The sequence below is a fragment of the Diadema antillarum genome, unplaced genomic scaffold (genome assembly GCF_040938485.1).
Source record: "Diadema antillarum isolate AM-2024a unplaced genomic scaffold, OU_Dant_1.0 scf00000106, whole genome shotgun sequence".
Taxonomy (NCBI): Eukaryota; Metazoa; Echinodermata; class Echinoidea; order Diadematoida; family Diadematidae; genus Diadema; species Diadema antillarum.
Genome location: NW_027270995.1, coordinates 517,415 through 545,163, shown reverse-complemented (window position 1 = coordinate 545,163; position 27,749 = coordinate 517,415). Strand labels below are relative to the sequence as shown.

At 38.3% G+C, this 27,749-nt stretch overlaps 2 protein-coding genes across 2 annotated transcripts in view; one reads left to right on the top strand and one right to left on the bottom strand.

The window, feature by feature from the left end:
- LOC139719171 (acetyl-coenzyme A synthetase, cytoplasmic-like) overlaps window positions 1-12,862 on the bottom strand; it is a 53,750-nt gene extending 40,888 nt beyond the window's left edge. The window contains exon 1 of the mRNA XM_071630604.1: window positions 12,465-12,862. Coding sequence (XP_071486705.1) covers window positions 12,465-12,790 — 326 coding nt within the window. The 5' untranslated portion in view covers window positions 12,791-12,862. The remainder of the gene's footprint in view (window positions 1-12,464) is intronic.
- LOC139719155 (zinc finger protein 862-like) lies at window positions 622-6,154 on the top strand. Its single transcript, XM_071630588.1, has 6 exons — window positions 622-1,173; window positions 2,651-3,274; window positions 4,272-4,495; window positions 4,782-4,987; window positions 5,397-5,511; window positions 5,800-6,154. Exons 1-6 carry the CDS (start codon window positions 622-624, stop codon window positions 6,152-6,154), a joined length of 2,076 nt encoding a protein of 691 aa, XP_071486689.1.
- Window positions 12,863-27,749: the final 14,887 nt, after the last annotated feature.

Here is a 27,749-nt window from a genome sequence, read left to right as displayed (position 1 = left end):
GCTCCGAATGGCGATACCCAGAGTTTGGGTTGTTGAGTAAATAAATAAACTTTCAAACTTTAAACTTTGAAACTACAATGTACATGAGATACAAAATACAATGTAGAGCTAAGTACAAAGTTAGTACACCTAGGAACATCATTCATTTCCAAAGGTAAGTGGTATCTTTATTATCTTAAAAAGATTTAAAAACTATAGTCGTAGCTTTTTTTCGATTAAGGGGATTATTTTGAAGATCGAGATTTGAAAGTAATGATTATTTCGTGGAGGTAAAAATTTGGCAACACCATGATCTCACAATCAAAAGGACGCTTTCAGATAAACAACATCTTCAAAGACAGCGCGTCTGAGGCAAACACGCACATCATCATCACCTGAGACGCACTGTCTTTGAAGTGACTAGTACTAGTAAGTTGAAAGTTGAAAGTAACTGAGTGGTCTCATGTGATGTGCGTAAATACGCATGAGGACCGCGCGTTGTCCATTTACATACAGGATTAGCGCGCACTTTCCTGTCTTATCTGTTAATAAGCGTCTTTGCCTGGCCATGTCATACTACAAACTACACTAGATAGACATCGATGGGCTAGCGATCCAGACTGATCCAATCAGTTACACAACATGTGGCGTTACATGAATGTTTCCAACCCTGAACTCGAAGCTAAAAAAAGAAGAACAGAAAAAGACAGACAGTATGAACAAACAGCTAGGGTAAGAAATTACAGAAAGGAGTGGGAGAGGGACCACACGTGGTTGAGGTACAATGAGGAGGAAAAGGTTATGTTCTGCACTGTATGCAGAGAAACGCAAACGAAAGGCGCAGTAGGAGGAAGAGGCCAGAATTTGTTTTATGTAGGTTGCAAAAACCTTAAACTAGAAGCGGTCAAAAAACATGAAACAAGTGAAAATCACCGTGTGGCCTTAAGAATCAAGGCCGCCAACGATGCGCCTCCCGGAACATCGCAAGCTGAAAAGGCGATCCGGAAAATGAATGAGACTGTGGTCAATCGACTGACGCATCTTTTCAGAAATGCACATGCCATATCAAAACAGTGCCGTCCATTCACCGATTTTGTGTGGTTGTGCAAGCTGGATGAGGCCAAGGGCATTGACATCGGGACCGCATACCGAACGGACAAATATGCGCAAGTCTTCACCCACTACATTGCAAAAGTAAGTTATAGATTTTACATGATAAGATGAAATATTTTCTAGTGCTGAAATAGATGTCGATTATGGTAAATAATAAAAGCTAATTGAAGAGGGTAAATTACAGAATACTGGTAGCGAATCACGGATAGCGCAAATCGCTCTGAAAATTAAAGAGCATAATTACGCTTGCCGATAGCAACCATAATAAAGTATCAATCCGCTCTGCGATACGGTCCGTGATATTCGGTTGTCGACGATTGCTGATTTGTTTACGTGTCACCGTTTTCTTTGCTCTGTGTGTGCGCGGTGAGAGTGTGACTGTGGTAGATTACGTCCCAGGTCAACGACATTAATGTAGTTACTTTTAGATTTTTATGATCCTGTAGTACTAGTCTAGACTAGAAGTAAACAATCACTCCATCCCGCAGCTCCCCCATGGGGCCGCCTCCTTTACCCGGAGGTAGTACCCCAAGGGAAACTCGATATAACGAGATGGCCGAGCCGTTTTCCTCGTTCTAGCCGATATCCCGTTATAATCAGTTGGTAAAAAAGAAAGCAATTAAATACCATACATAACGATATTAATTTGCACATGTGGGACTACCCATCATCTTTCAATCAATACTCATAACTTGGTAAATGTGTGTGAGGGAATTGCTCATCTTTATGGGTAAGAGGATGTTTTTTGCCAATGAAATCCAATATCAAGAATGTGTTTCTTATTAATTGTAGATGTTTGGGTGAATTTCGTAAATCTATATAGCTTGCGATTGTGTCAAGATCGTCTGTGGATTGGTGTGTACGTGGCTGGTATGGGTGTGTGTTGTGTGTGGAAAGCTTGAATATGATCTGCATAATGCTGTGTGTGCATGCGACACATTCTGTATACGTACATTAATTACCGGTATGACTGCGTGTGTGTGAAGATGGGGAATTCCCTACGTAGAAAGCCAATCACAGCATCAGATTGCCTACGGCCGTCCCACCTCATTTTCTGCATGATGTATCAGTGCGCGCGCACACACACACCTTGCATGTATACACTTACAACATGCGGTGCTAGCTGTAGAGTGCACTGAAGAAAATATGTGTGTACAAGATAGTTTTTGGCGCATCGAGCTTTAAAATCTCGGGCTTTACAATCTCGGAACATGATAGCACCGGCAAAGCAAAGCTTTACCCGAAGACATTTTGCTTTACACACACACACACCAACACACACACACTCGCAACCACAAACACGCAACGCATGGAAACCAGCAGGAGATCACAGAAACCCTCCCGATAGCGTGTATATTCATGCATTGTCTCTTAAAACACCTGCTCAACTTTCAATTTGTCTTGTGGCCTCCAGTATGAAAAACAGATATTCTGAAATTTAACCTCCAGATGATCAGTCAAGCTACTAACACTATAGAATGATTGTAACTATTGGACAGACAAATCACAATATGTCTTGCAATGTTAATAAAATTATTATATTTTATTCTCTTTCAAGGCGGAAAGACTCAAGATGCAAAAACGCGTTGAGGAATCCAGCTTTTTCTCCGTCATCAGTGATGGAACAACTGATGCATCCGTCACTGAAGATGAGATAGTCTACCTCCGCCACGCAAAAGATGGCAAAATACACCTCGAGTTCGTTGCTGTGACGGGGGTAATCACAGCAGACTCCAAGTCCATCACCGATGCCATCATACGTGCTCTCTCCGACCATCTTGGCATCACACCTGAGGGTATGTCTCGAAAGATGGTGGGCTTTGGCTCTGACGGAGCTAATGTCATGCTTGGCAAGAATAATGGTGTGTCAACAAGACTCAGAGAACTGAATCCAGAGCTACAAGCTGTGCATTGCACCGCTCATCGCTTGGAACTTGCCTTTAAAGATGCGATGAAAAAGGCACCCCTGTGTAACAATGTAAACACGCTACTTCAAAGTTTGTACCTCTACTACAAGTACAGCTCCAAGAATCGGAGTGCTCTCAAGGAGGCTGCTGAAGCAGTGGGCGCTCCCATAGCTATCCCTACCAGAGTTGGAGGAACCAGGTGGCTTCCACACATGGAGCGTGCTCTCAAGACTCTTGTGAAAGGCTATCGTGCGCTGGTAACTCATCTCCATCAGGTAGGTCTGAATTCTAGTAGATTCTATTAACTCAAGGGGTGATCTAAACTGCCAAACAAATCATCTACATGTTAGTAACTAAGTGATATTCTTATTGAAAAGTAAACATATTGCTTCTCTGATTGAATACAAGTAAATAGTAATACTAATAGTGCATAAGATTTATATAGTGTATACAGTCTACTCTTCACTTGTATTCAATCAGAGTATTTTTGTTTATTTCAATTAAATCAATTCATGAGCTATGGAGAGAGAAAAAATGATATCTTTGCTATTTCAGTTCACCCCTTTGAGTTATGGAATCTACTAGAATTCTCTGTCATGTGCGCCAACATTCTAATTTAGGAAATGACTCCCTGCAAAATGACAATTGGTCTATTTAACAAACATTAATTCATTGATTACTTTTTTCCTGTATCTAACTTTTATACCCCATTATTTCAAAGGCAGGTAATCTCATTTGCAGCCCTTCAGCAGTACAACAAAACATCTTGACTAATGCCCTTAGGCTGTTGAATGACATGTCTGTGAAATCTGAAGCTCAGTTAGTAATTACTTAGAATTTGAAAAATGCACCAAACACTGCATTATGCCAGTTAGTTTCCATCTGAAACTAACTGAACCGAGTCAGTTCAGTAGTATTTACTTCAGATTCAGTAATATTGGTCTATGAATCTGCACGAGTATGCATAAAATTTGTAATGAATGTGTAGTATGGTACAATTTGTAAATTGTAAATAAATTTCACATATCAGCAGTGTTAGGGTCTGAAAGTACACTAGGAATTTTCGTCTCTATGATACTGTAATTGAATAAAAAATCTAACGGTCACTAAAATTCCATCAAAAGTGAAATTCTAGGTCCTATACTTTTCCTAAAGGTTAATGGTATTTTCTTTTATACACCAGTGTATTTACACAATGTTACTTTTAAGGCATGCAAAAGAAAATGCCCCGTCTGTAATATAAACTAATGATCAGATTGTTCTTTTACTTAGATTGAAGTGCAACCAGGTTACACCAATGACGCTAGAGCCAAGGCCAAGGGGTATCTCCGGCTGCTGGAACGCAGAGATGTCTTGATGTACTCCCTTTTCCTTCTGGATGTAGTGACTGTGCTCTCCAAAGTGTCCCTCACTGGACAAAAGCAGGTGTCGACACTGGCAGATGTATCAGCTGCGATAGAAGCTTCTCAAGTCACTCTCAGGAAGTACAAGAACAGGTAAGTACTAAGAAACAACTGAATTGGACAATATTCATATTTTACTTTAAAATGTGATAAATTTGAACAAAGAAATTACACCACAAACTGAAGCCAAATTAATTGTTGAGGAAGTGACTGGTCACTACAAAAATCAAATCACAAAAAAGAAAAAATATATATATATATATTTCAATGTAAAATCCAATTTCACTAATATACCAATTCAGACATGATTATTAAACATACCAAACATGATATTAAAGTAAATTAAATCTTTCCCAATGTTCCTGCCATTAATGCTTAGGATGTCATCACCAGGCATGCTAGAGTTCCACAGGTGCTTTGGAGATGAAGACCTTACCAGAGACGTCAACATCGAAGTAGGAATCAGGGATTTGTTGGATGGCCTAGAGACAAGTCTTACTGGCAGATTTAACGACATGAATGAGGGTGTTCTGGATGCATGGAGGATCGCCAGCTTCGACTTCTGGCCAGAGGAAAATGAAGATGGTAAGATAATGGTGTATAATCAAAGCAAAATATTTTGAATCACTCACTAATTTCCACAGAATGCACTGGAATAGCGAGCTGGATTACACACAATGTTTTTTTTTTCTTTTTTTGGTAGGGAGGGGGGAGGGAGGGGGTCATTGTTCATGATCCAGCTCACTACACCAGTAACAGAATGTATGAACAATTAAAAATTGTGGACTGCTGGTTTATGCTGTTAAAAAGATTGACAAAGTTTTATGTTTTGCCACTTTGATTTATAGATTGTTTGTATTTGTGTGTTTGTGTGTGTGTGGGGGGCAGGGGCAGGCAATGATGATTATGAGTTAATGTGGGATGACAAGTTCTTCAAAATTTTACAAGCAGTGCACAAAGACTAAATACATTCCTGTGTTTAATTTCGTTTCAGCGTTCGGAGACGAAGCTGTACGTACCCTTGGAGAGCACTTCAAGAGTTCTCTGGAAGGGGCAGGGGTCAATAGAGGCAAACTTGCAGTGGAGTGGGATCTTCTGAAAGCAAGAATGTACACCAAGTAAGCTTAGCACTGAACATCTTTTTCATGATTAATTTATTATGTTGAAATCATATTTGGTGAAGCATATATTACATGTAATAGCTGAATGATTTTAAAATGAATACTACAGTGTAGTTGATTTAAAACACTTTACCTTAAACTTAGCTAATGGATAACTAGCTTAGTTCTTACGCATGATTTTTGGGGAAGATATTTCATTATGGTCCAGGTAGGTGAAATGCAATGCAGAAAATGCTAAGTAGAATGCAGTTTTTCCTTTTAATTGTCACTTTGTAGACACAGCAAGAAGGGCCAGGATTGGAGCAGCATTATCCCTGCACTTCGTGATCAACTGCCCAACATATGTTGCCTTTTGGATCTTATGCTGTCAGTTCCTGCAAGTTCCGCGGATGCCGAGCGAGGATTCAGCCGCCTCAATCTCGTCAAATCCAATCTACGCTCCGTTATGGGTGACGACAGGGTCACAGACCAGCTCCTGATCATGCTACACGCTGCGGACATAAGTGAATATGACCCAGAACAAGCCATCAGTCTGTGGCATTCTGGGGGTTCACGGACAAGGCGCCCCGACAGTCATCATCATAGTCCCTCTCATTCTGAGGATGATCAGTCATCTGACGAACAGGACTAAAAAGTTCGGGACACTTATCGACATATTGGTCTCCTGTTGGTCGAGCTACGATTGGGACACACATTATTAGACTCATTCACTGCAGCGATTTGTTAGCAGAGGATTCATAAGACTACCTGAAAGTTGTGGAATATCGCCTTGCACCGTGTATTGCCCAGTGAATCTTGTGGGAATTTTTGTTGTAAAGAAACCTTGTCTGTAATTGTGTGATTTATAAGAAGGGAAAGATACCCGAATTGATAAGGGTGTTTTGAATTAAGACTTTGTAATTTCGTGCAATCCTTTTGGTTGTCAGGTTGTGAAGGCGGAGTAACACTATTCGATATCTATCCATTTCAGTATTTTGTTGGAAACAAGTCATGCCTCTCTTACACTGATACATTGTTCGCATATTCTGCTCAAACCCACAAACCCGCCCAAACTGATCGATGAATCGCCAGATGCCAGAGTACGATGAAAGCACTCCTGCCACATGTAGCTTGTTTTTTATGTGATGATTGAATATCTAGCGGTGATTCCTACTGGATTTGAGAGTACAGTTAATCAAAGCAAAGTTTTTGGCGCCATTTTCTCTACACACAATAAGGGTGTTTTTAATTTTAAGACTTTGTAATTGCGTGCAATCCATTTGGTTGTGAAGGCGGAGTAACACTATTCGATATCTTGTATCTATTTCAGTATTTTGTTGGAAACAAGTCATGCCTCTCTTAAACTGATACATTGTTCGCATATTCTGCTCAAACCCACAAACCCGCCCAAACTGATTGATGAATCGCCAGATGCCAGAGTACAACAAAAGCACTCCTGCCACATGTAGCTTGTTTTTTATGTGGTGATTTAATATCTAGCAGTGATCCCTACTGGATTTGAGAGTACAGTTAATCAAAACAAAGTTTGGGTGCCATTTTCTCTACACACAATAAGGGTGTTTTTAATTTTAAGACTTTGTAATTGCGTGCAATCCTTTTGGTTGTAAAGGCGTAGTAACAGTATTCGATATCTTGTATCTATTTCAGTATTTTGTTGGAAATAAGTCATGCCTTTCTTACACTGTTACATTGTTTGCATATTCTGCTCAAACCCACAAACCTGCCCAAACTGAACGATGAATCGCCAGATGCCAGAGTACGATAAAAGCACTCCTGCCACATGTAGCTTGTTTTTTATGTGGTGATTGAATATCTAGCGGTGATTCCTACTGGATTTGAGAGTACAGTTTATATCAAAGCAAAGTTTGCCATTTTCTCTACATTGTTGCGCACTACATTTCTAGGACCACACAAATTTATGAAAGTTACATAGATTTGAAACACAGAATATTTTCCCAAAGCAGGACTATATTGGAACTTGCTGTATCAGAATAATGTGGCACACAGGGGATGTCCGATTAAAACCATCCTATGGCACATACAGAGTTGACATACTTAGTTAATCACTGTGTGTTTATCTAACAGACTGTAGTGTAACAGACTTTAATACGTGAGTAATTATCTCAAAAAATTGAAAATGAATAGTTAAATCAATCATTCATTGTCATGACATGAAACAAGTGTTTGTTGTCTTGAATGAATAAAATACGACCAAATCGATATTTGTTTGTTAACTGATGTATTGTTATCAGTCAGGCTCCTAAATTGCATCGTACAGGACCGGTTCTATCTCTGATTCTTGCAGGTGAAGTCTTGCTTGATGTAGTCTTGCTGAAGTTGATGTTTCCTCTTAAAATCACCATGATGGGCCCCACATCACACACCCTTAAACACACAAAGAATTAAACACACACTCAGTCACAAACAGTTACACACATCACACACACATGCGAGCACACACACACACACACACACACACTGTCACTGTGCTAAAACCCGTTAGAGACTAAGAACAAGGTATCTCAGGCTTGTGTCTGTGGAGAAATGCATGTTATATAACTGCTGATTGTGACTTAGGGAAACGTGGCTCCCTAAAACTCAATTTGGCTCCCTAAAAAGGTCTCTGAGGAGCCCGGCTGGCTTCTTAGAAAAAAAGTTAAGGTCAAGCCCTGGACTAAGAACAAGGTATCTCAGGCTTGTGTCTGTGGAGAAATGCATGTTATATAACTGCTGATTGTGACTTAGGGAAACGTGGCTCCCTAAAACTCAATTTGGCTCCCTAAAAAGGTCTCTGAGGAGCCCGGCTGGCTTCTTAGAAAAAAAGTTAAGGTCAAGCCCTGGAACAGGTACATTGTACGCTGGTACTTTGAAAAGTTATGTGCCCTAGTTGTTGTACCTGCATTTTGCATTAATTGCAGTAAACAGTTACTGAAATGAAATGAAAGTAACAAAATTCTTCCGGACAGTGCTGGCATGAAAATTATTGGGGTACCAACTACAAGAATCAATGTACACTCTGTGACTTTGCTTTGATACTGATCAAATGAACAGTTCCAGGTGATACCAGGTCCTACACGACGTTTGATGTGAAGTTGTGCATGTTCAGTTTCTAGCAACGGGGTCCATACTAACTATACACAGCCCTATCGCCGCACAGCAAGTGACAACACCGTCTGATTGGGCTACTACATGTAGTAGGCCCATAACAGCCTCCAATTTTTAACAATAGGGAGCTTTAGATTTTCGCGTTGCGACGGGGACGTTCAGAGGAAAAAAAACATGTTCTGAGCATGCGCAGATACGTGCATCAAGTCGTTCTATTTTTAGCTTGCGTCTCCTGCGTTTTTCACTACGCGTTCTGTGCTATTTTTACGTCCGCTCGATTCACGACGTACATAGGGAGCTGCTTCATGCACCGATCATATGGGGGCGCCATTTTATTTTTTACATGTTGTGTCCCAGCGTAATCTAAAGCTACTTTTCAGCACAACGCATGGGAGTGGAGAACGTCCAGCTCAAGCGTCGTCTCAAGCGTCTGCACTGCAAATCTAAAGCTCCCTATTCTATCTTAGCCACAACAATCACGGAAATATTTGTATGCCTCCTTTATCCATCCCCCACTGCCCAAACTCACGCAAACGACCCACGGAGGCTAGGCAGGTGTGTGTGCATTTGATGGCTGCCTGTACAGCAAATCTGTATTTGAAACTGTGTAGAAACCATCGAAGGTGCAGTAGCACTAACAGACGGATTGGGATAAGATTTTTGAGGACCTTTTTGGGGTCATTATTTACCATTTCCTCTGCAACAGGTTAATTACCGGTAGTGATCCCCTCCTTGGGATGGAATAGAGTATTGACTGAATGACAATAAGTTTACCTTTGATAGAAATAGAGTACATGTACTGGCTGAATGATAGAAGTAGGAGGGGTGATCACATAATGAGAGCTGGGCTCAACTAAATAATCAGGAGTCAGGTGGAATGAATGAACACACCTGAGTGAATGAAGAAAGAATGGTGACAAAACTGATCAAGAGGAACTAGGTACATTATTGTTGTATCTGAAGCAATGACCATGGGGGTGACAACTGAACTGAATTACTGCACTAGACTGCAAGGCAGTGCTGAAAAGCAATCTACTAATAAGGTCTAGACAGACAGCAAAGGGATCTCGAGCAAACAAGATACAGCAAAGTTAGCTGACAAAATAATGATCCTACAGTCATTATTTCATACAATAATTTTGCCAAGGACAAAGGACACAGATGCCTTCTGCAACACGGTAATTAGTGATCCCCTTATCTATTCTAATATCATATGAAGGCACCCAACACATATTGAATTACTATCCTACCCTGCGTCGCCTGAAACAACTTGGAGCAACTCAAATTCGCATGCACTAGGCCTATTCGGTTTTGGTATTACCCATTTGTAAGTTAACCCATAATACGCATAATATCTGCTCAACGCACGACTGTGTAAACAATCACCGCAGTGGCCCAGCACCATTTCGGAGAATGTTTTTGATATCGAATGGATTTCAGGTGGCTGATTCTAAAACAAAGTTTTTCAAATGCGATGATGCACAACGCATCCTCCATTGAAGTGTGTATGGGAATAAATATGGGGTATAACACATGCGAGTGGTATTATATTGGTAAGCTGTTATTTTCGCAAGGGTTTAATTTCTGCAAATTTCATGAATCACAGTTGGATCGCGAATTTAACAACACACAAAATTGTCTCCATGCCCTTTGTTAATACTATTATAACGTAAGCATCGGCGTCGATTCGCGAAAACATCTCGCGAAAATGTCTACAACCTCATCAATCGCGAAAATATCTGTACGCAAAAATAACAGCGTATACAGTAATACATGGTGTGCTAAAGCCCGACCAGATGCTGTAAGTACAGCGACTGCGCTGTGTATAGTTAGGTGTGCTATGGGCATTGGACTAATTCAGTGCCTATCGTTAGTTCGCCAACCCGGGAGTGCATAGGAAATACACGCAAATTGAGGATGACGTTAGGGAATAATCAATTAAGAGTCTATATAACTCTTCATAAAATAGCTACCGGTAACGTTTTTCTAGGGCCCAGGATGGGAGTGCGTGAGGAGGAGAGATTCATATCAAGCAGGATCTGGTCATTGGACATGCCGTGTGTTGAGTGTTGCCGTTGGGGATACGTTCTGCGGAGACTGCATCTGGCTTGGCTTCACGGAATCCCCTTTTCAACAGCTCTTCCACGGTTACACAATCGCAGCGGACGACTATAATTAACTCCCCCGAAACCCTCGAAACGTTTTGAACTTTCAACTGTCATCGAGGCAGTGCGAATCGGACGTTCTCATTTTCGCCAAAATTTCACCTTCTCATATCTCCGCTATACGTCGACCAAAATCGCTCAAACTTTCAGTATCAATGCAAAATCATGATTTCTATCGTCATACGAAAAATCACGTGAAACGATCGAGAACTTTTCAAGTTATACAACATTTCATGTTTTGCTGTCTCGGAAAACTACCGTCCGATTATTTCCAGACACATCTGGACGCACCACTTAATATTCATGAAACTTGACATACATAGTCATAAGACATGTGCGGACGTCAATGTAGCCCTGTTCGCTTTGCCAAAGACCTATTTTTGAATTTACAAGTGAAAATAAATGAGGTATCTTGTCAGAAATCTCAGAGCAGCAAACGAGAATAATGACGTCATATTCTAAGAAAACCTGATTTGCGCTTGCGCAATAAATGGACTTTCCCATGCCGCTTCGATCCACTGAGCTGATTGGTCGAATGCAATGCAGCGTACTGTTACTGTGCGATGGCGAGGTGGCTGCTGCGGATGCCTAGTACACTGCACATGCATGCTATGAGAGTGGTCGACGCGGGGTGTCGATAAGCACAATGTAGCAGTGCGCTGCAGGGGACTGCGCCACCTCAAAAACAAGCGTTTATCAGAACTGGCCTATTAAAAAGAATGTAGCTAATATTTGAATATCTATCAGCTATGATACCAATTGCAAATTCATGACATTGGATTATTCGGACTTAACGCAGATTTACTGCACTAGTAATAACATTTACTACAACAACGAATTCCCGGTACGAGTTACGATCAGAGTACAGCAGTGCCGTACGGCACTGAAGTACAGGTGACGTGAGAGCGACAAAGATGTGGGTACGTGGGACTGTACCCTGTCTTTCCGTGTGCTAGAAAAAGTGCACCACTTTCGATTATTTCCAGACATATCCGGACGCATGACTTCTCGAATGTGATATTTCAGAGTTCCGGAAAGAAATACATACTTATTCGTCTTAGTAACATACTTGAGAGTTTTTTGTTGTTCACGAAGTCAAAATGTGAAATTTTAGCAACGATTTCTGACAATTATTTTCCGTTTTGAGAGTGAAGTTATGCTCCATTTTGGAATATCTTATCGTCGTTATTTAAAAAAGGTAACACAATGGCAGGTTAAAATGAGGTTTTAACTTTTCATAACCGTTCGGATTATCAAAAAATATGAATAAATAGTAAAGTTACAGCAGTTTTGCTGCGACACTTTCCTTGCGGTTTTCGTGCGAAACGTGTTCATTCAAGAGGAAAGCGAAGTCAGGTCAAAATGAAAACAGTGAGTTAATTGTAGGCCTACCCGTCCGCTGCGACTGTACAGAGGAGAGCAGATAAAGTCAAAAAATGATAAGACTCCTCATGACAAACAGGTTTTTCTGTCTAACGTTAAGCAGCTGCAGCAGAGAACCCTCCCCCCCCCCCCCCCCCCCCCCCTCCCTGGCCCTCTGGTTTCCCCAGACTGTTAACGTGTTATTCACATATTAACTCGAGGATTAGAAGTCTACTGTCGGGCATTTGATTTATCACATGTCATATGAGCTTGTTCATCCTGTTTAGCCATCTACCATGTCTTACTTACCAAAAGAATGCAATTCGGTCGCCCAAACCATTCTTTACATGACGATCCAGAACGTTGTAGCAGACGTTCGTCGTCGCTCCCTCTAACCACTTCACGAAAACTTTCCCATCATTGACGTCGAAGTTGTACTGCAGGAATTTCCCCGGGGTTGGTGGGGTTTTGAAATAAAACTGCTTGGCTATTTCACTCCAAAACGCCTCCGGGTCTTGGATTGATTGCTCGTAAAGCTCTTTGTATTGTGGAAGCGACTTTACGTGGGCATTTTTCTGCAAATCACCGTTGGGATAATAGAGCTCAGTTTTTTGGTCGCCACTTTCGTTCGCCATGACTGCCAAATCACCTTCAAAATCTAGCCTGCAACACGGTCGTCCACCAGAGTATACTTGCACTAACTTCAGTTATACAAGCGTGTGGGACTACACTGTACTATACTACTACTACTGCTTTATAGATCCGGATTATACGCGCTGCGATGCTGCAGCTATGCAATGAAAATGCCTATAGATTCAACGGAGTCCGAGTAGAGTCAGGTGGTTTTGTGGTCTCTGCTGCCACTTTTGCCGAGGCCGATCAGGCGATGGAGGTGATCAAGCCACACGCTGTCCCAGGGTTGGGTCGCCAGTGGTCGGATGATTCTGTTCGTAATTTACACAGCCCCTGGCCCTGTATTGTGGTCGATGCACCAGTGTGTCGTAGATAAAGAGCGTCCTCTTGTGGGCATTGGGCGTTAAGTTCTGCCTAGTCGAAAAGTCCCAATTAATCTCAATTTAGTCCTACAAGTTTACTGCTGTCTTGTACACGCTACATCATTTTCAACTCACTGTTCAACGTAATAATTTATCACAAAACTTGCAATTGATTTCAGCTTGCGATGAACTGCAAACATCCGTCCTTTTGAAGATCCGTATCAAATTGTAATCAATCTGTATAAATTGTCTTGACTTTACAACGCTGACACAATAAATATAGGCCTGCCTAACTATTGTATCAATTTGCATTACAAAATAATGTATTATGAATGTTCAGTCATCTTTTTACTTCAATGGTAAAGAGTCACATTATCTCTAACCACCGAGGTGTGTCTCACACCTCTCTGATTACAGTTTAAAAGATAGCCTCATATGCAAGTTTGATGAAAAAGGCAAGTTTGATGAAAAAAAGATTACTGATTAAAATTTCATATCAGATTTGTGGTCAATTCATCCCTAAAACCTGATACAAGTACATTGTATATCAATAACAACTCATTTATAAGATGTTGCATAGTTGCATTTGGATGGGGGACTTATATATGATTGATGGCAATATTTCTTTATGATGGAGGACCTGCTATTCATTTCTTTTTCTTTCTTTTGAAGTCCTACACTGAATTTGCTGAATAGAAAGAAAAGATTGTCAGATTTCTGAGCAGGACTACCGGTACCTAGAATCAATTGGAAATATGGTATATGTAGGCCTACATTATTCTGTAATTCTTGCTAAGATGGGACAGGGAAAGAAAACATGGGCCTATTCATTATTTAAAAAAAAAAAAAAAAAAAAAAACCTACATGTACATCTACTCAGATCTATTTGGAGTGAATAATGAGAATGTAAATTTAGCAAAAATAATATTTGCATCACTGATTTTTTTTAAGGGTTAAAATCAAAAGGGTAGTGTCACTAGCGGTGATAAATAAAAATGTCTCCATATGATACACTGTATTTTTTTCTTGAATGATCATTATAAGCCAGAGTAGACTTTCAAGATTATGAAAACATTTTACAGTCTAGCGAGTTGAAATGTTTTGCACTGATATATAAATGAATTATATATGAATTGAAAGTTGTGATGGTTTTTACAATATTTTTATGTAAACACACCATTATCACTCAGCATCGCGTCCAAACCAAAGAGCGTAGAAGCGCACTGTGTGCACTTTTATACTCTTTGGTCAAAACATGTGATCTTGTAGGGGTAGTCTCTTTTCTCAGTGCTGCCACTGCTCAGTAAAAACCAGAGGGCCCTGTAATGGTTATTATTGAACATTTCTAGGTCCCCACCAATGCACATCCAAGGGTTGAAAAGGAAATGAATGTACAAAACATCTCCTCCATTGGCCACTAACAGGGAAGAAATATGAAGAGTTTGTTCGCAAAAACTGATAAGTCCATTTTTGAAGATTTTGAAGTACGGTCTCTGTCATAAAGTACAAAATAATACCCTTTAAATGATATATTGGTCACTACATATAAAGGTACATTTTTGAAGTTATGGTCAAAAGAAGCAACAATTCTCTTATAATTCTTTTTATTTTTCTTGACCTTTAATCGCAAATATCTCCATTTGGCAAATATGGACTTATCGGTTTTTGCAAACAAACTCTTCATATATTTGGGTTTAATCCACACCAAGAACCTTCTACTAAAATCAGTCACAAGTGCCTATAAACACACACACACACACACACACACATATATACACACCCACACAGAAGTAGACTCATAAAGTAAAAAACAGGACATACCTGAATTGGTGGTCTCTCCAATCGCTGTGGGACTTTTTTCTGTTAATTTCTATGTTTTGTTGTTACTGTTGTTGCTTCTTTCTTCTTCTTCTTTTATTTTTTTTTGAGGGGGGCGGGTTCAGTGGTTTCATATGTGGTTGGGTGCAATGATAAATGTTTGGATGCAACTGTATCCACCCTCCCACCCCTTTTGGCAGTATCCGACATTCCTAGTAAAAGCTAAAGCTTAGAAATTACATTTTTAGCCAAACTACCTCAACTGTTGACCTCATCTGTATTTTTATCCCAAGCTATGGCTGAATTGTTTTATGATGTGAATACAATTGTACAATTTTACCAAGGTTTTATGACCTTTACCGGTAAGGATATTTTCCAGCATTTGATCACCATGTACTCTGGGCATGCCATGGCAAATTATTATATAAATTTTCACATAAAAGATGTTCAAAATTTGGTATCTAACCAAGGTCAACATAATGCCTTTGGAACCCTTTTGAGCAAAAGGTTGAGTCCAGGGCAATTACCCTCTGGGCACTTAACCCAGACCCTTCCCCTGACCCTAACCCTAATCCTAATTCAGAACCTAATCCTAACCCTAACCCAAACTCTAACCCTAGATCTAACCCTAACCCTAGATCCAGTGTGTAGCCAGGGGGTAATTGCCTTTTTTTTTGGGGGGGGGGGGGGGGGGGGTAATTGCCCGGATACAGTGCAAAAGAGTAAAACATGTGGTACATTATACATCATAGTGAAATGAATCAAAATGGAAATAGTAGTAGTAGTAGTACGGTAAGGATAATAAAATATATTATAAACTGTAAAATTGGAAATGTTTGTGAGCATTTCCATATCACAAATTTTGAGAGCCAAGATTTGCAAAATGCATGTGAAAGTTCTTGTCTGCACTGTATGCATTGAATTTGCCAGTTGCAATTTGCAAAAAATTCATGCAACAGACATTCATTCTAGCTCTGCAGTATACATATTTAATGCATATGAAGAGTTTAATCGCAAAATGAGCTTAATCCATCCTTGTTGAGATATTTTGGGGATAAAGCTGCTAAAAACAAAGAAAATAATAAGAAAATATAGGATATTTTAATCAAAACTTCTAGAATATTCCTTGTTATGTCACAAGTGAAGTATTACTGGAAAGATTTAATTTTGCTCTATCTGATGGACTTACTTGGAAATATTTTAAGATGGCACTTAGCTCATTTTGCAATAAAACTCTTCATATATATCATAATTCATTATGTATAATGTTAGTGTATTTCTATACATAAGCTTACATTATAACAAGTTTTATGGCACAATGGGTTATAATATATCCACACATACATGCATATATGAGTGTGTGTGGGTGTGTGTGTGTGTGTGTGTGTGTCATTTGCTCTACATACCAATTTCATAACTAGCTTCATTTTGATGGATGTGTGTATAAGCATACGATGTAACAATATTTGTTTTACAATAGAGTACTACCGGTACTGCATACAAATTGTTATTATATAGAACATTTGAAGAGTTTGTTCGCAAAAAACCGATAAGTCCATATTTGCCAAATGGAGATATTTGCGATTCAAGGTCAAAGAAAATAAAGAGAGTAAATTAATAAGAAAACTGTTGTTTCTTTTTGACCATACCTTTATGTCGTGACCAATATATCATTTAAAAGGTAATGTATTTTGTACTTTATGACAGAGACCATACTTCCAAATCTTCAAAAATGGACTTATCGGTTTTTGCGACCAAACTCTTTATTTTTTTTTAATGCTTGCAGCGTGGGTCATGTACATGTACATGGAAAACCTGTTATATTGTGGCAGCAGTTTCCACTGACATATTGAAGAAGTGCATTTCACTTGTTATCATGACAAGTGAATTCTCTGGAACAAACTCTGAGTGTATACGCAGTGTATACACAGTGTACGGGGTATACACTGTATTGTGACAGTCAAGAGATTTAAGCACTCATAGTTGTCATGGTGACCGCAGTTAGAGTTTGTTCCAGAGATATCATTTGTCATGATAACAAGTTAAGTGCATATACACCTGTACACATGTACATCTGTATTGCACTTCATTCTATGCTGTTATGGTTATTTCTTTCATGAAACAGTTTCCAGGACATGGTGAACTGTGGCAACTGGAGAGTACTAATGTGTGTGTTACTGAAATAAAACTTGGATACATGTATGATAGATTTTGTACATGGCCATACAGTGTGCATCAGGTTTAAAGAGCAACTACAATATTGATTTGTAGTATACACGTATGTGTGGTTGTTTGCATATACAAGTGTATGTGTATACGGTGTATGTGAACATTATTATACTTCAAAAATTACACAGTAATGATAAATTCAGGACACAAAACACTTGATGTCTGAGTAGCAGGTCTACATGATTTTATTACAATTAATTAACCATTGCAATCCAACACTTGGATACAAAAGTTGCCATGATTCTGATATTAATGCATTGTAGGCCTACACTCCATTTTTTTTTTTTTTTTTTTTTTTTTTTTAGGGGGGGGGGGGTGTACAATATCAAGGCACTTTATTAAGAAAGTGTTCTGACTGCTATTATTACACAATGTACAAAGTACAAGTGTATGTATCTATTTGGGGAATGGGTGGAGGCACCCTTTGACACTGCTATGATATAAATCTGATAAAGACATATTGTATAATTTGTCTTTTTTTTGAGGAGGGAGGGATTAAAACCTTAAGGCACATTAAAATATTGTTTGTAATACAAGCACTTGTACTGTACTCTCACATTGACACATTGCATCCAAGATTTTATGGGGGTGGGAGGGGTGGGGGTAAAGTCCATCTGATTCAAGAGAGGCAACAAACTCTGATCAGAATACAGTTATTTTGGGTAGACTGATTTTAAGTAAAAAGTGCTGCCTTTATAGAATAATTCAATAGTCGCATGTAGAGGTAACAATGATCCATGTTGATCTAAGGCGTACAATTCACCTGACTGATAAATCAAAAGCTATGAGATGCATGCTAAATTTGATTTTTACTAGCTTATCAGATACTGTACATAATGTACATTCTTAATGATAGTTGATATTTTTAGAGCACCTTTTCCACTGGATACAAAGTGCTATGACATGTCATCCCTGGTCACCATATGAGTTAAAATATACAAATTACCAGGCAGCTGCCCAGTAGGCTTACAATTCCAGTGCATACACAGAAATTTCAAAACAAGAAGAGCGTCATACCCACATACCACCACTGTATTTGTATGTACAGTATAAGAACAATCTTGCACAGAAGAATAATTTGCATTTTCTTTTTTAAGCTGCATTCTCTACCTACTTACAGTTTGTACATACAATGTTTATAAGTACTGCACTGATTTTTTTTTTTTTTTTTTGGACACTATTGTGTGGATACACAGCCAGAATGAAAAATATTACAGTCGACTCCCGTTAAAACAAAAAGTCCTCAGGACTGTTGTATAAACAGGAATTTCAATATAACCCTTTTTAGGCTAATGGACAGTACTTTACACTCTCACATACATTGTACTCACAACCCAGTCCTACCACAGTCTTTGTAGATGAACAGCACTATTTTGAAATTATACACTACATTGTAACTCACACACATATGACTCCTGTAATAACAAATCCTCTGGGACCAACAGTTTTCTTTCAATATAGCAAAAAAAAAAAAATAATAATAAATAAATAAATAAACTACATAAAGATACAGAGAGTTTTGGGACCTGAATTCTACTTCAAACAACAACAAAAAATCTTAATGTTCATTTTAACAGGATTAACTGTACAATCATAAAAATCCATTTTCTATGTGGCAAAGGTGATTTTTTTTTTCTTGAATGTATATAATTGTATTGCAGCATCCAAGAAAGACTGGCGGGTATTTGCGTTCTTACTTACTGGCAGAAACAATTTTTGAATTTTTAAATACAGAAAATTGATTCACATCATATTTTACTAGAATGGATCACTTTCATAGACTATACTTTGGAGGTCTTTCTAAGGTGAGTTACGTGTTGTATTGCCCAAAGGCACAGAAAGACCCTATATACACGTACAAGCTGTTGTGACACTGTTAAACCTACACACACTATGGTCCTGAACACGATTTAGCAAGGCAAAGAGGAAACAAATAATGGCAATGTTTCTACAAAAATTGGCAAAATGGTAAATTTCAGTTTGACTTGAATTTCAGAAATTTATAATTTTTACCAGATATAAACATATAAAACACAGAACTATTCTTGATACATTTCCATTACTGACATGTCATCAGCCCTCCCCCCCCCATACACTGTGTACACACACATGGACTATACATTATACAAACATACACACATTGTACCGTACACATATACACACAGGTAAGGTTACAGTCTTAAAGCTCTCCCAAGTTTGTTCAAATGTTTCAGTGAGCATCATTTCCAATTCTGTTCAAGTGATATATCACAAAAGAGAGAAATATTACTATCAAGCTATTTAAACACTGATGGAAGCTCCATTAAAATTCAGAAAAATACTGCACTGTAAGGTGACTATTCCTTTTCACAAAATAGTGATAGCACTAACTTGCAATCACATATTGCAAAATCAGGTGAACAGATTGAAGTGATGATGTACACTGTAGTACAATGTAACTATCAACCCTGCCAACAGTCATTCAGTACAAAAGTTTGTACATGCAACTGAAGTACAGTACACACGCTGTTTTAGTCACTAATCTACTAGCAATTTCATCCTTCTACCTGTAAGTCTTCATCGGTAAATCCTCAATTCAAGAAATATGATGTGACAGACATACTTTTTTACTTTGAAATCATGCCAAAAAAAAAAAAAAGCTATAAGATTTAGCATACAGTAGGTCAATCCATGGAAGACACAGGAGGCAGTGGTGTCATTACAACCATGTACAATGTGTACGCGGATGTACCTCATCTATCTGCAATGTACAGCATACATGTACATTTGTTTCACCAAAGTGCACTTTATGAAAGCATCAGGTCCAAAACTGTTCTCATGAATACCAGTACACATCTTGAGTACACACATACATATCGTGTGTATACTTTAACACAATACACCTGTAGTGTATTGCCCCAAGTACAACTGTGCATTATAAACAGACTGTATAAAACAAACAAAACTATTCAAATTCATGAAATTCTTCCGTCGAGATGCTTTCATTGCAACTGATTGACAAATTGCCCTGCATTGACGTAAATAAGCACTGAATTGATCAGTGTTTTAGTAGTAGCCACGATAACAATCATGGGCGTAGTACATACTCATATGGAGCCAACAGCTTTTCTCATGGCATGAAACTTGCGCAAACTGCCATTGGCATTCAAAGCACTGTGAAAACAAAACCCTTATAATGTGTGCATTTTTCACGAATCTTAGCTTCTCGTGAAATTTATGAAAGTTTCATGCATGTGAAAATATCTGGTTACTAGTACTGTATTTAAATGCAAAAATGTGCGGAAGGTGAATTTGCAATACGGTACTAACAGGGATACTACCTGGCAAGTTTGGTGAAAATTTATTATGTTCGGTGCACAATGCACAACACACGACACATGCTGGACAAGGGATAATTTAAATGCTTACAAAGTACAATGAAGTGTATCTGAGCCTTTGGCTCAGCAAGTAAAAAAATATAAAATGTTACACTCCTTCAGCTCAAACCCTTGCTGTTGCATACTACACATTCTCTCTTGAGAATACATTGCATCTGCTCTTCACTGAGGAGCAATCTGTATCATAAAAAATTATTAAATTTTCACACAGCTACATGTACCACTCTACAAGTACCGGTAGGCACATATCAAAAGCTCTTAATACTCTCCCCTGCTTCATCTTGAAACAATCCTCCTACAGTATAATGTACATGTACATACACGTACATGTATTGTACATTTGTACATGCGAAGAAACCGTTCACATTTTTCATACATGTAGGTGCAGGTACTAAAAGCTGGAAAGAGCTATAAATTAATCCGCTATCAGAATTAAATAGTACTTGCTATATTACACTTTGCATCAGTTGTTGCAATGTGCAGTACTTTTAAACATATTCATGAAAAAGTAAACATTAAAACACACATGTGTATACAAGTATAAAGAGTCACGCAGAAATCCCACTGAGAGATCTGTAGACACATTGTTTAAAGTGTACAAATACAAAATTTGTAAACCGTCATGTGAAGCACTGGGGCACACAATGCACACTGTTCACACTGAACACATCTTTCAAACCACTGATTTTGACAGGGTTCCTGCATGTTTAACAAATGAATTAAATGACTGTACAATAAAACAAAAATACGCATGTTATTATAATACAACTGTATACAATTATGCACAACTACATCACACTGAACACTGTACATGTACATGTACATTCTAGTACATGTACATACCATGTACATACCTTAAAATAGAACCTACGGGAAAACATTTTCAGAATACAAATGGCAGTTGAAGGAAAATCAGTTTTCATTCCTTTGCTGTGTTGATTTACGTACATTCTCCTTTTTCCATGACATAGAAACAAAAAAGTTTTCAAGTATCACGTTCTGTCCTTCGCAGAATTTCCATGATTGGGGAAACCTTGCCTCTATGTGAAGAGAATGTAAAATTTCAGATGATGACAGATGGCGAACATACAAGAGAGAGAGAGAGAAATTTAAAATGAAAACATGAACAAAAAATAGCAAAATACATGGTGACCTTCAAATGTTCTTTCAAAAATATAAAATGGCAAAACAGCTATCAGTATCATGAAAGTACATTTAATATGCATAGCACATGCAGTGTACTTTGCAAATATTATACTTTAAATACAATGTACCCCCAAATTTGGAATGTTTTACTGAGCATGTCTTGTACACGTGTACATGTACATGTAACAGCAAAACTCAAGGTTACATGTACAAGGGCAAGTCCAAGCTATTTGATCTCACAAGACTGAAAATTCAAAATGGGTCAATCTACATAAACTTGGTATCATTTTAAAGCTAAGAAGTTAAAATACATGAATTTCAAAAAGAAAAAGTAGAAATCCTTCCGCATAACCAGCAATAAATGAATTAATCTGCCTAAATTACAATTTAGAGTAACGTATGGGACATTCAAAAATTCTGCATTTTAGAATGTATCTTTTAATTTTTACAAGTTTTTATGAAAATAAGTATGGTGACCTTAAGTCTGACTAACAAGTTATCATGACTGTGATTTTCAGTTTATCAACTGATTAAATATGCAAATGAGGGATGGGCCAAAATCAGCATGTCCCACACGTTACTTTTTTAGGTCATTATTTCTCATTTGCATAAAAGTTAATGATTTAATTGACCTGAAACTTTCAAAAGACCAAATTCACAATGGACCTAATCATATCCAAGAGATAAAAAGTTAGTCTGATAAATCTCATACTTGCAATTTTCAATTAAATTTAGTAACGCGTGGGACGATTTGTGTACAAGTCAATGGAAGTGTACTAAATCTTAGTCTTCTATGGGAAATGTGTACATTATTGAGGGATTTTTTGTAATTTTCTGAATTCTGACTTGAAATTTGGTGAAAAGTTCCACTTTGGATAAATAATTCACAAAAGATCATTACATGCTATTTTCAAGGTCACATTCAAAGTCAAATGTCAAAAAATAAAGGATAACACAGGCATTTCATATTTTTTATTATATCTATTGTTCTGGTGGGTCTAAATCATTTGAATTTGCAAGAATTTATTAGAAATACATCTATTCAGATAATTAGTACCTCATATTAAAGTTTCTCTGAGCAAATGTGCAATTCACATCACAATATTCATAGTGACAAAAATGTCCCACGCGTTACTTGTCCCACGCGTGGTTATACCTATCTTTCTATAATTGACCTTGAGAGAAAACAGTTTCATGATTTTTTCTGAAATGCTTTGTTTCAGGTACAGTTATTGTTGTAGAAAAAGATGTTTGTAATGATTTTATAGTATACCAAGTATTTTCACAATAATTGAGATAAAAGTAAAAGAACAAAAAAAAATTTTGTGGTCCCACGCGTTACTGGAGAATAAATTTGCATAAATTAAATACTGAACGAGTGATTCTCATTATTTCTATTGTTTTGAATGAAGATACCTACTAGCTATCAAAAGCAACCCAACATATGAAATTTCAATCTTAACAGTGCAATATAGGGCTAAATCTTCTTGTGATGTCCCACACGTTACTGGTGCAAAATACCTTGGACTTGCCCAAAAACTGTATGTCGTTTGAGAAGTTTTTAAAATACAAGTTAACCAGTAAAAACAGAAACGTCACTAGCTTGGGCAACTGGTAGACCTGTCTGTAATCATACACAGTATGGAATGTGATAGAAAAAAAGAGAGACATCTTTAACACGAAAAAAAAGAAAGAACAAAATGGGGCATAAAATCTCCTGATAAAGACTATTGTGTTACTTTCCATTGTACCACTGTGTATCAAAGTCAGTAAACATCAATCAGTGATTGTCATACACTCTGTAGTTTGACTGTACAATGTACATGTGTAATGCAGATGTAATTTCCACTGTCTGCTCATGTACTGTACAATGTACCTACAACTACCTGTACAATGTAAGGTACATCATGTATAGAGACTCTGTGTACATTTACTTTTGTAACCCATTGAGGACGGACAGGTTTTGCTATAACACACATTTCCCATAGACACCTGCCCGAGTATTCTAGGATTCATCCTCAACAGGTTAATGTAACACAAAATTGGCAAAACACATTAATGGTATGTACCGTACATACAGCTGTACTGTATGTATTTTCTCCTATACATTTGTAATAACTTCTGCTTATATACACACTGTATAATCTATTCTTGAAGATACATTCTTGATTAAATACCTGTACATCCTGCAATCATCCCTGCACTCATGTACATTGTAGTGTTCAAAATGTACAACAGACGAGACAAAAGTAATGCAGTACATATGTACAATGTATAATCACATGACCAAGAATTCACAATATGGAGATAGTCTATTAAGGAGAATCATTAAATACACTAGGTTAGTCTACCTCCTGGTTGCACTGAATACACTCTGATGAACCACTGCACATGAAAATCAAGCAGATACACTACATGTAGATGCATGAATGCACCAATAAAATGCTCACAAAATAATAATTTCAGAAAGAAGTTATTTCATCTTCATTTGTGGCAAAAGCACATCACAATATTACACAAAGATAAACAAACAAAAAAACTTGATAAAACTGTTCAATGTATGTTACAGTGCCAAAATTTACTGTACTTTCTATTAAGGTGGATTGATGAAGTCAGTAAGTTTACCAAATAGTTATTTTGGCAATTTATGAAGCAGTTCCAATTTAATATTCTCTGTTCACATTCATTCAAAGAAATGCCTCAGTCACCTTGCAATAGCATCCTCAAATGCCCTTCTTCTCATATCAGTATGGTATTCATTACAGACAGTGTACATTGTACATGTACATTGGGTAATCGTGTGTCACTGAAATTATATAAAAGTACAACTGTACTGTACACTCGTTTCGTACTGTATAATAGTACATACACTTGCATGTCTGTAGTACATTGTACTGCTACCTTCACAATTTATAGAAATGTTCCATTTTCTTTGTATCAGTGGGTTGGGTTGCAGAACATTCACTGCATGATCAGAGAGAGAGAGAGAGAGAGAGAGAGAGAGAGAGAGAGAGAGAGAGAGGTGAGGTATTATGTACCGGAACAGCACTGGCTGCACACAAAACAAAAACATACAGTGTGTACATTGTGTACTACCAGGTACATGGCTTGCACATGCACAATGTACAGTACAGGTCTTATATACAGTACATGTACAGTGAGCAAAGCTCTTTCCCTTGATGATGCAGAGGCTAACTGTTTGAATTAACTTCTTGCAATTTAGTTTCAATAACTTACAACTTTGTACAGCTCAAATAAAGTAGCAGGCCATTCCAAAGATTATGAGCCCTGCAGATGCAGTACATGTGAACTGCCTACTTACATGTACATACAGTAGGCCTACATGTACATGTGTATGGTGTACATGTGTATTACTGTACTCACCCTTTGTAACAATTACACACAGTCCGACCTCTCCTATCCAGACATCTCGGGATCAATGCTAATCTGGATAAGGGATTTGGCTAGATATGGGAGACTCAATGTTTAAAACATGCAGCTGCCGAAGAGTCATCGCCTGTATTGTGTCTTGATTTAATGAAAAGTTTTCTATCCGCCATGTTCTTGCAGTGATTGGGGGGTGGTGACTGTCTAAATGCATGTTATAGATGAAAATCAATGTATGTTGATAAAAATGTTGAGAATAATGTGTCATTCATGTTATTTTGTGTGGGAATTTTGGAATCCCCCTTTTTCCCATAATTATTAGGTTGGAAAAAAAAAACAACAACACCGAGATTGCAACTGGATACCTGTTAATAGAAAGATCAGGATAAAAAAAAAAGGGAGGCCAGATAGGAGAGGTCGGACTGTGCATTGTAAAGTACATGCAATGTAGGCCTACACCTGTACATTGTACTTGCAATTGTATGCACTACAGAGTACAGAGAAGGCAAGTCCAAGAGCAGAGACTCCAACTCTCCCGTTTTCGACGGGAGATCTCCCGCCGAAATCCCTTTTTTGCAAAATCTCCCGTTCTCCCGCCTGAGATTTAATTTCTCCCGCCCTGGCTCTGTGTCGCCCGCTTGAAATGATTTCTTACTTAACATCATTGTATGTTGAAAAAGTAAGCCTTAGATAACACAAGAGAGCATCTAGAACCCTAGAGCAAGGAACTTCGCGCACATCAAATTGGAGTCTCCCGTTTGCTAGGGGTTTCAGGCGGGAGAATCTCCCGATCAGAAGGTGCTTTGGGTTGGAGTCTCTGACAGAGGGAATGGCCACCAAGTCTACTCTTCATCTGCTGGCCACAGTTCCATGGAACCTGCACAGGTAACTACCCTTACCCTTCTCCCTACTTGTTTTAACTCGCATTCACTCTGTCACAAGTGTCAGGAGATACAAGTGTAATACCAGCTGTTGTGTGGTGTCTACTCTACAAGGTTGTACAAACACCTTTCCAGCCCAGATAGGGAAGCAACACTACAGAGCATTACATGGCATTAGGCAAGTTAGGTAGTTGGAAGACAAGATCATTACACATCTCCTTGGGGGAATATTATATGTTCTTACTAGTCTACACTATAGGAGAGGAAGACATACAAAGTGTACATTGTACACTGTATATCTCATCCAGACACACCTTCGTATAAGTATACAGAAACTGCTCTCCCGGACACCCCTAGACAAGCATGCCACACTCGCTGTTTGCCTGATATTTGTCAGAACTATGATGTAATGACCCCAACAACCCCTTGAAAAAATCTGCAGATCTTCACATCAACTCCCTTAGCTTCCCTGCAGATACATTGTTCGTAACATGTACACATGCATGTGATGTGTTCATCCATGGTGTTGTAACCAGTTCATACACATACATTCTGTATGATCAAACCCCTGTCTTCCTCATCTTTTCTGTTCTTTACTGTTTATACTCCTTTGGTTCTTGTCTGTTGTCTTTGGTTCTAATCCTGACCACATTACAATGTAGTAAGCCTTAGTACATGACGATTAGTGTATCGCTAAAATTTCTTTCTGCAAATCAACGCAGTTCTCCAGGACTGGAGGAAGTAAACGAAAGAAGAAGAAGAAGTACTCTACAACTTTACATGAACAACATTTCTGTACATTACACTGTGTACATACAACCTCCCTGATACAACTGTATGTACACTTTACCAGGTACACTGTACATGTACACATGTATCTGCTAGATTGCCATGAGAGAACATGACTGGAAAGGAACACATCACATCTCATGATTCAAATTTGCATGCTCTGTATGCAATCAATCAGTCAATAACGTCTTGTAGAACTCCGAAGGATCTATATTCGGCCAATGTTTATTTTGTAACAAACGGAAACAGACGAAAACTGACCAAAAATGAATAAAGTAAGATGTAGTAATTAAAACAAACTGTACCAGGAAGTATTCATGTTGCAGAAAGATCATGAGAAATTTTCTGAGGCTGAAATTTCATATTCTAATGTTCAAACTTGATAAAAAGGCAATTTCATCCTCAAACATACTTGTAGACCTAAATAAAACAAGTACTTCCTGCGTTCTGCACTACACAACCTCACATACATTTTTCAGTACACTTAACAGTTTTAAAACAGAGCTTCTGTACGATCATTTCTGGTTAACTAAGGGCAAATATCCCCCTCACCCTTGCCACACTACATTCTACATAAATAATATACATGTAACTAAGATGGATGTGCAGCACTTCATTGGGTAAGCTCAGTAAGTATATGCAGTACATAATAAAATATCAATTGCAATCATGTCCATTCATTTCAGCTGTTAGTGTTATCAGCCATCGGTACATCTGTTTTGTACGAGTGCCCCATCTAACACTGAGGAATGCTGGATTGCAGAAGTTGGCATCAACTGCTGGCCCTCAGTCGATTGACTCTGTTCACTGTAGAGTGAGGCATCATCATCATCTGGATCATCGATTTGCAATGTGAAACTCAACCTGGGCACGATTGGATCCCCAGTACTAGTAGTAGGCATAAGAGCGGAGCCATCCTGAGCACTATCACCATCTAAATTGTCTAAGATGATACTCCCAGCACCTCTAGTG

Bases quoted from the DNA above. Each gene is read 5' to 3' on its own strand.
- LOC139719155 (XM_071630588.1), top strand. From the start codon at position 622: ATGTGGCGTTACATGAATGTTTCCAACCCTGAACTCGAAGCTAAAAAA. The intron at 4,496-4,781 runs GTAAGTACTAAG...ATTAATGCTTAG, and splicing joins CTCAGGAAGTACAAGAACAG to GATGTCATCACCAGGCATGC. The intron at 5,512-5,799 runs GTACACCAAGTA...GTCACTTTGTAG, and splicing joins GATCTTCTGAAAGCAAGAAT to ACACAGCAAGAAGGGCCAGG.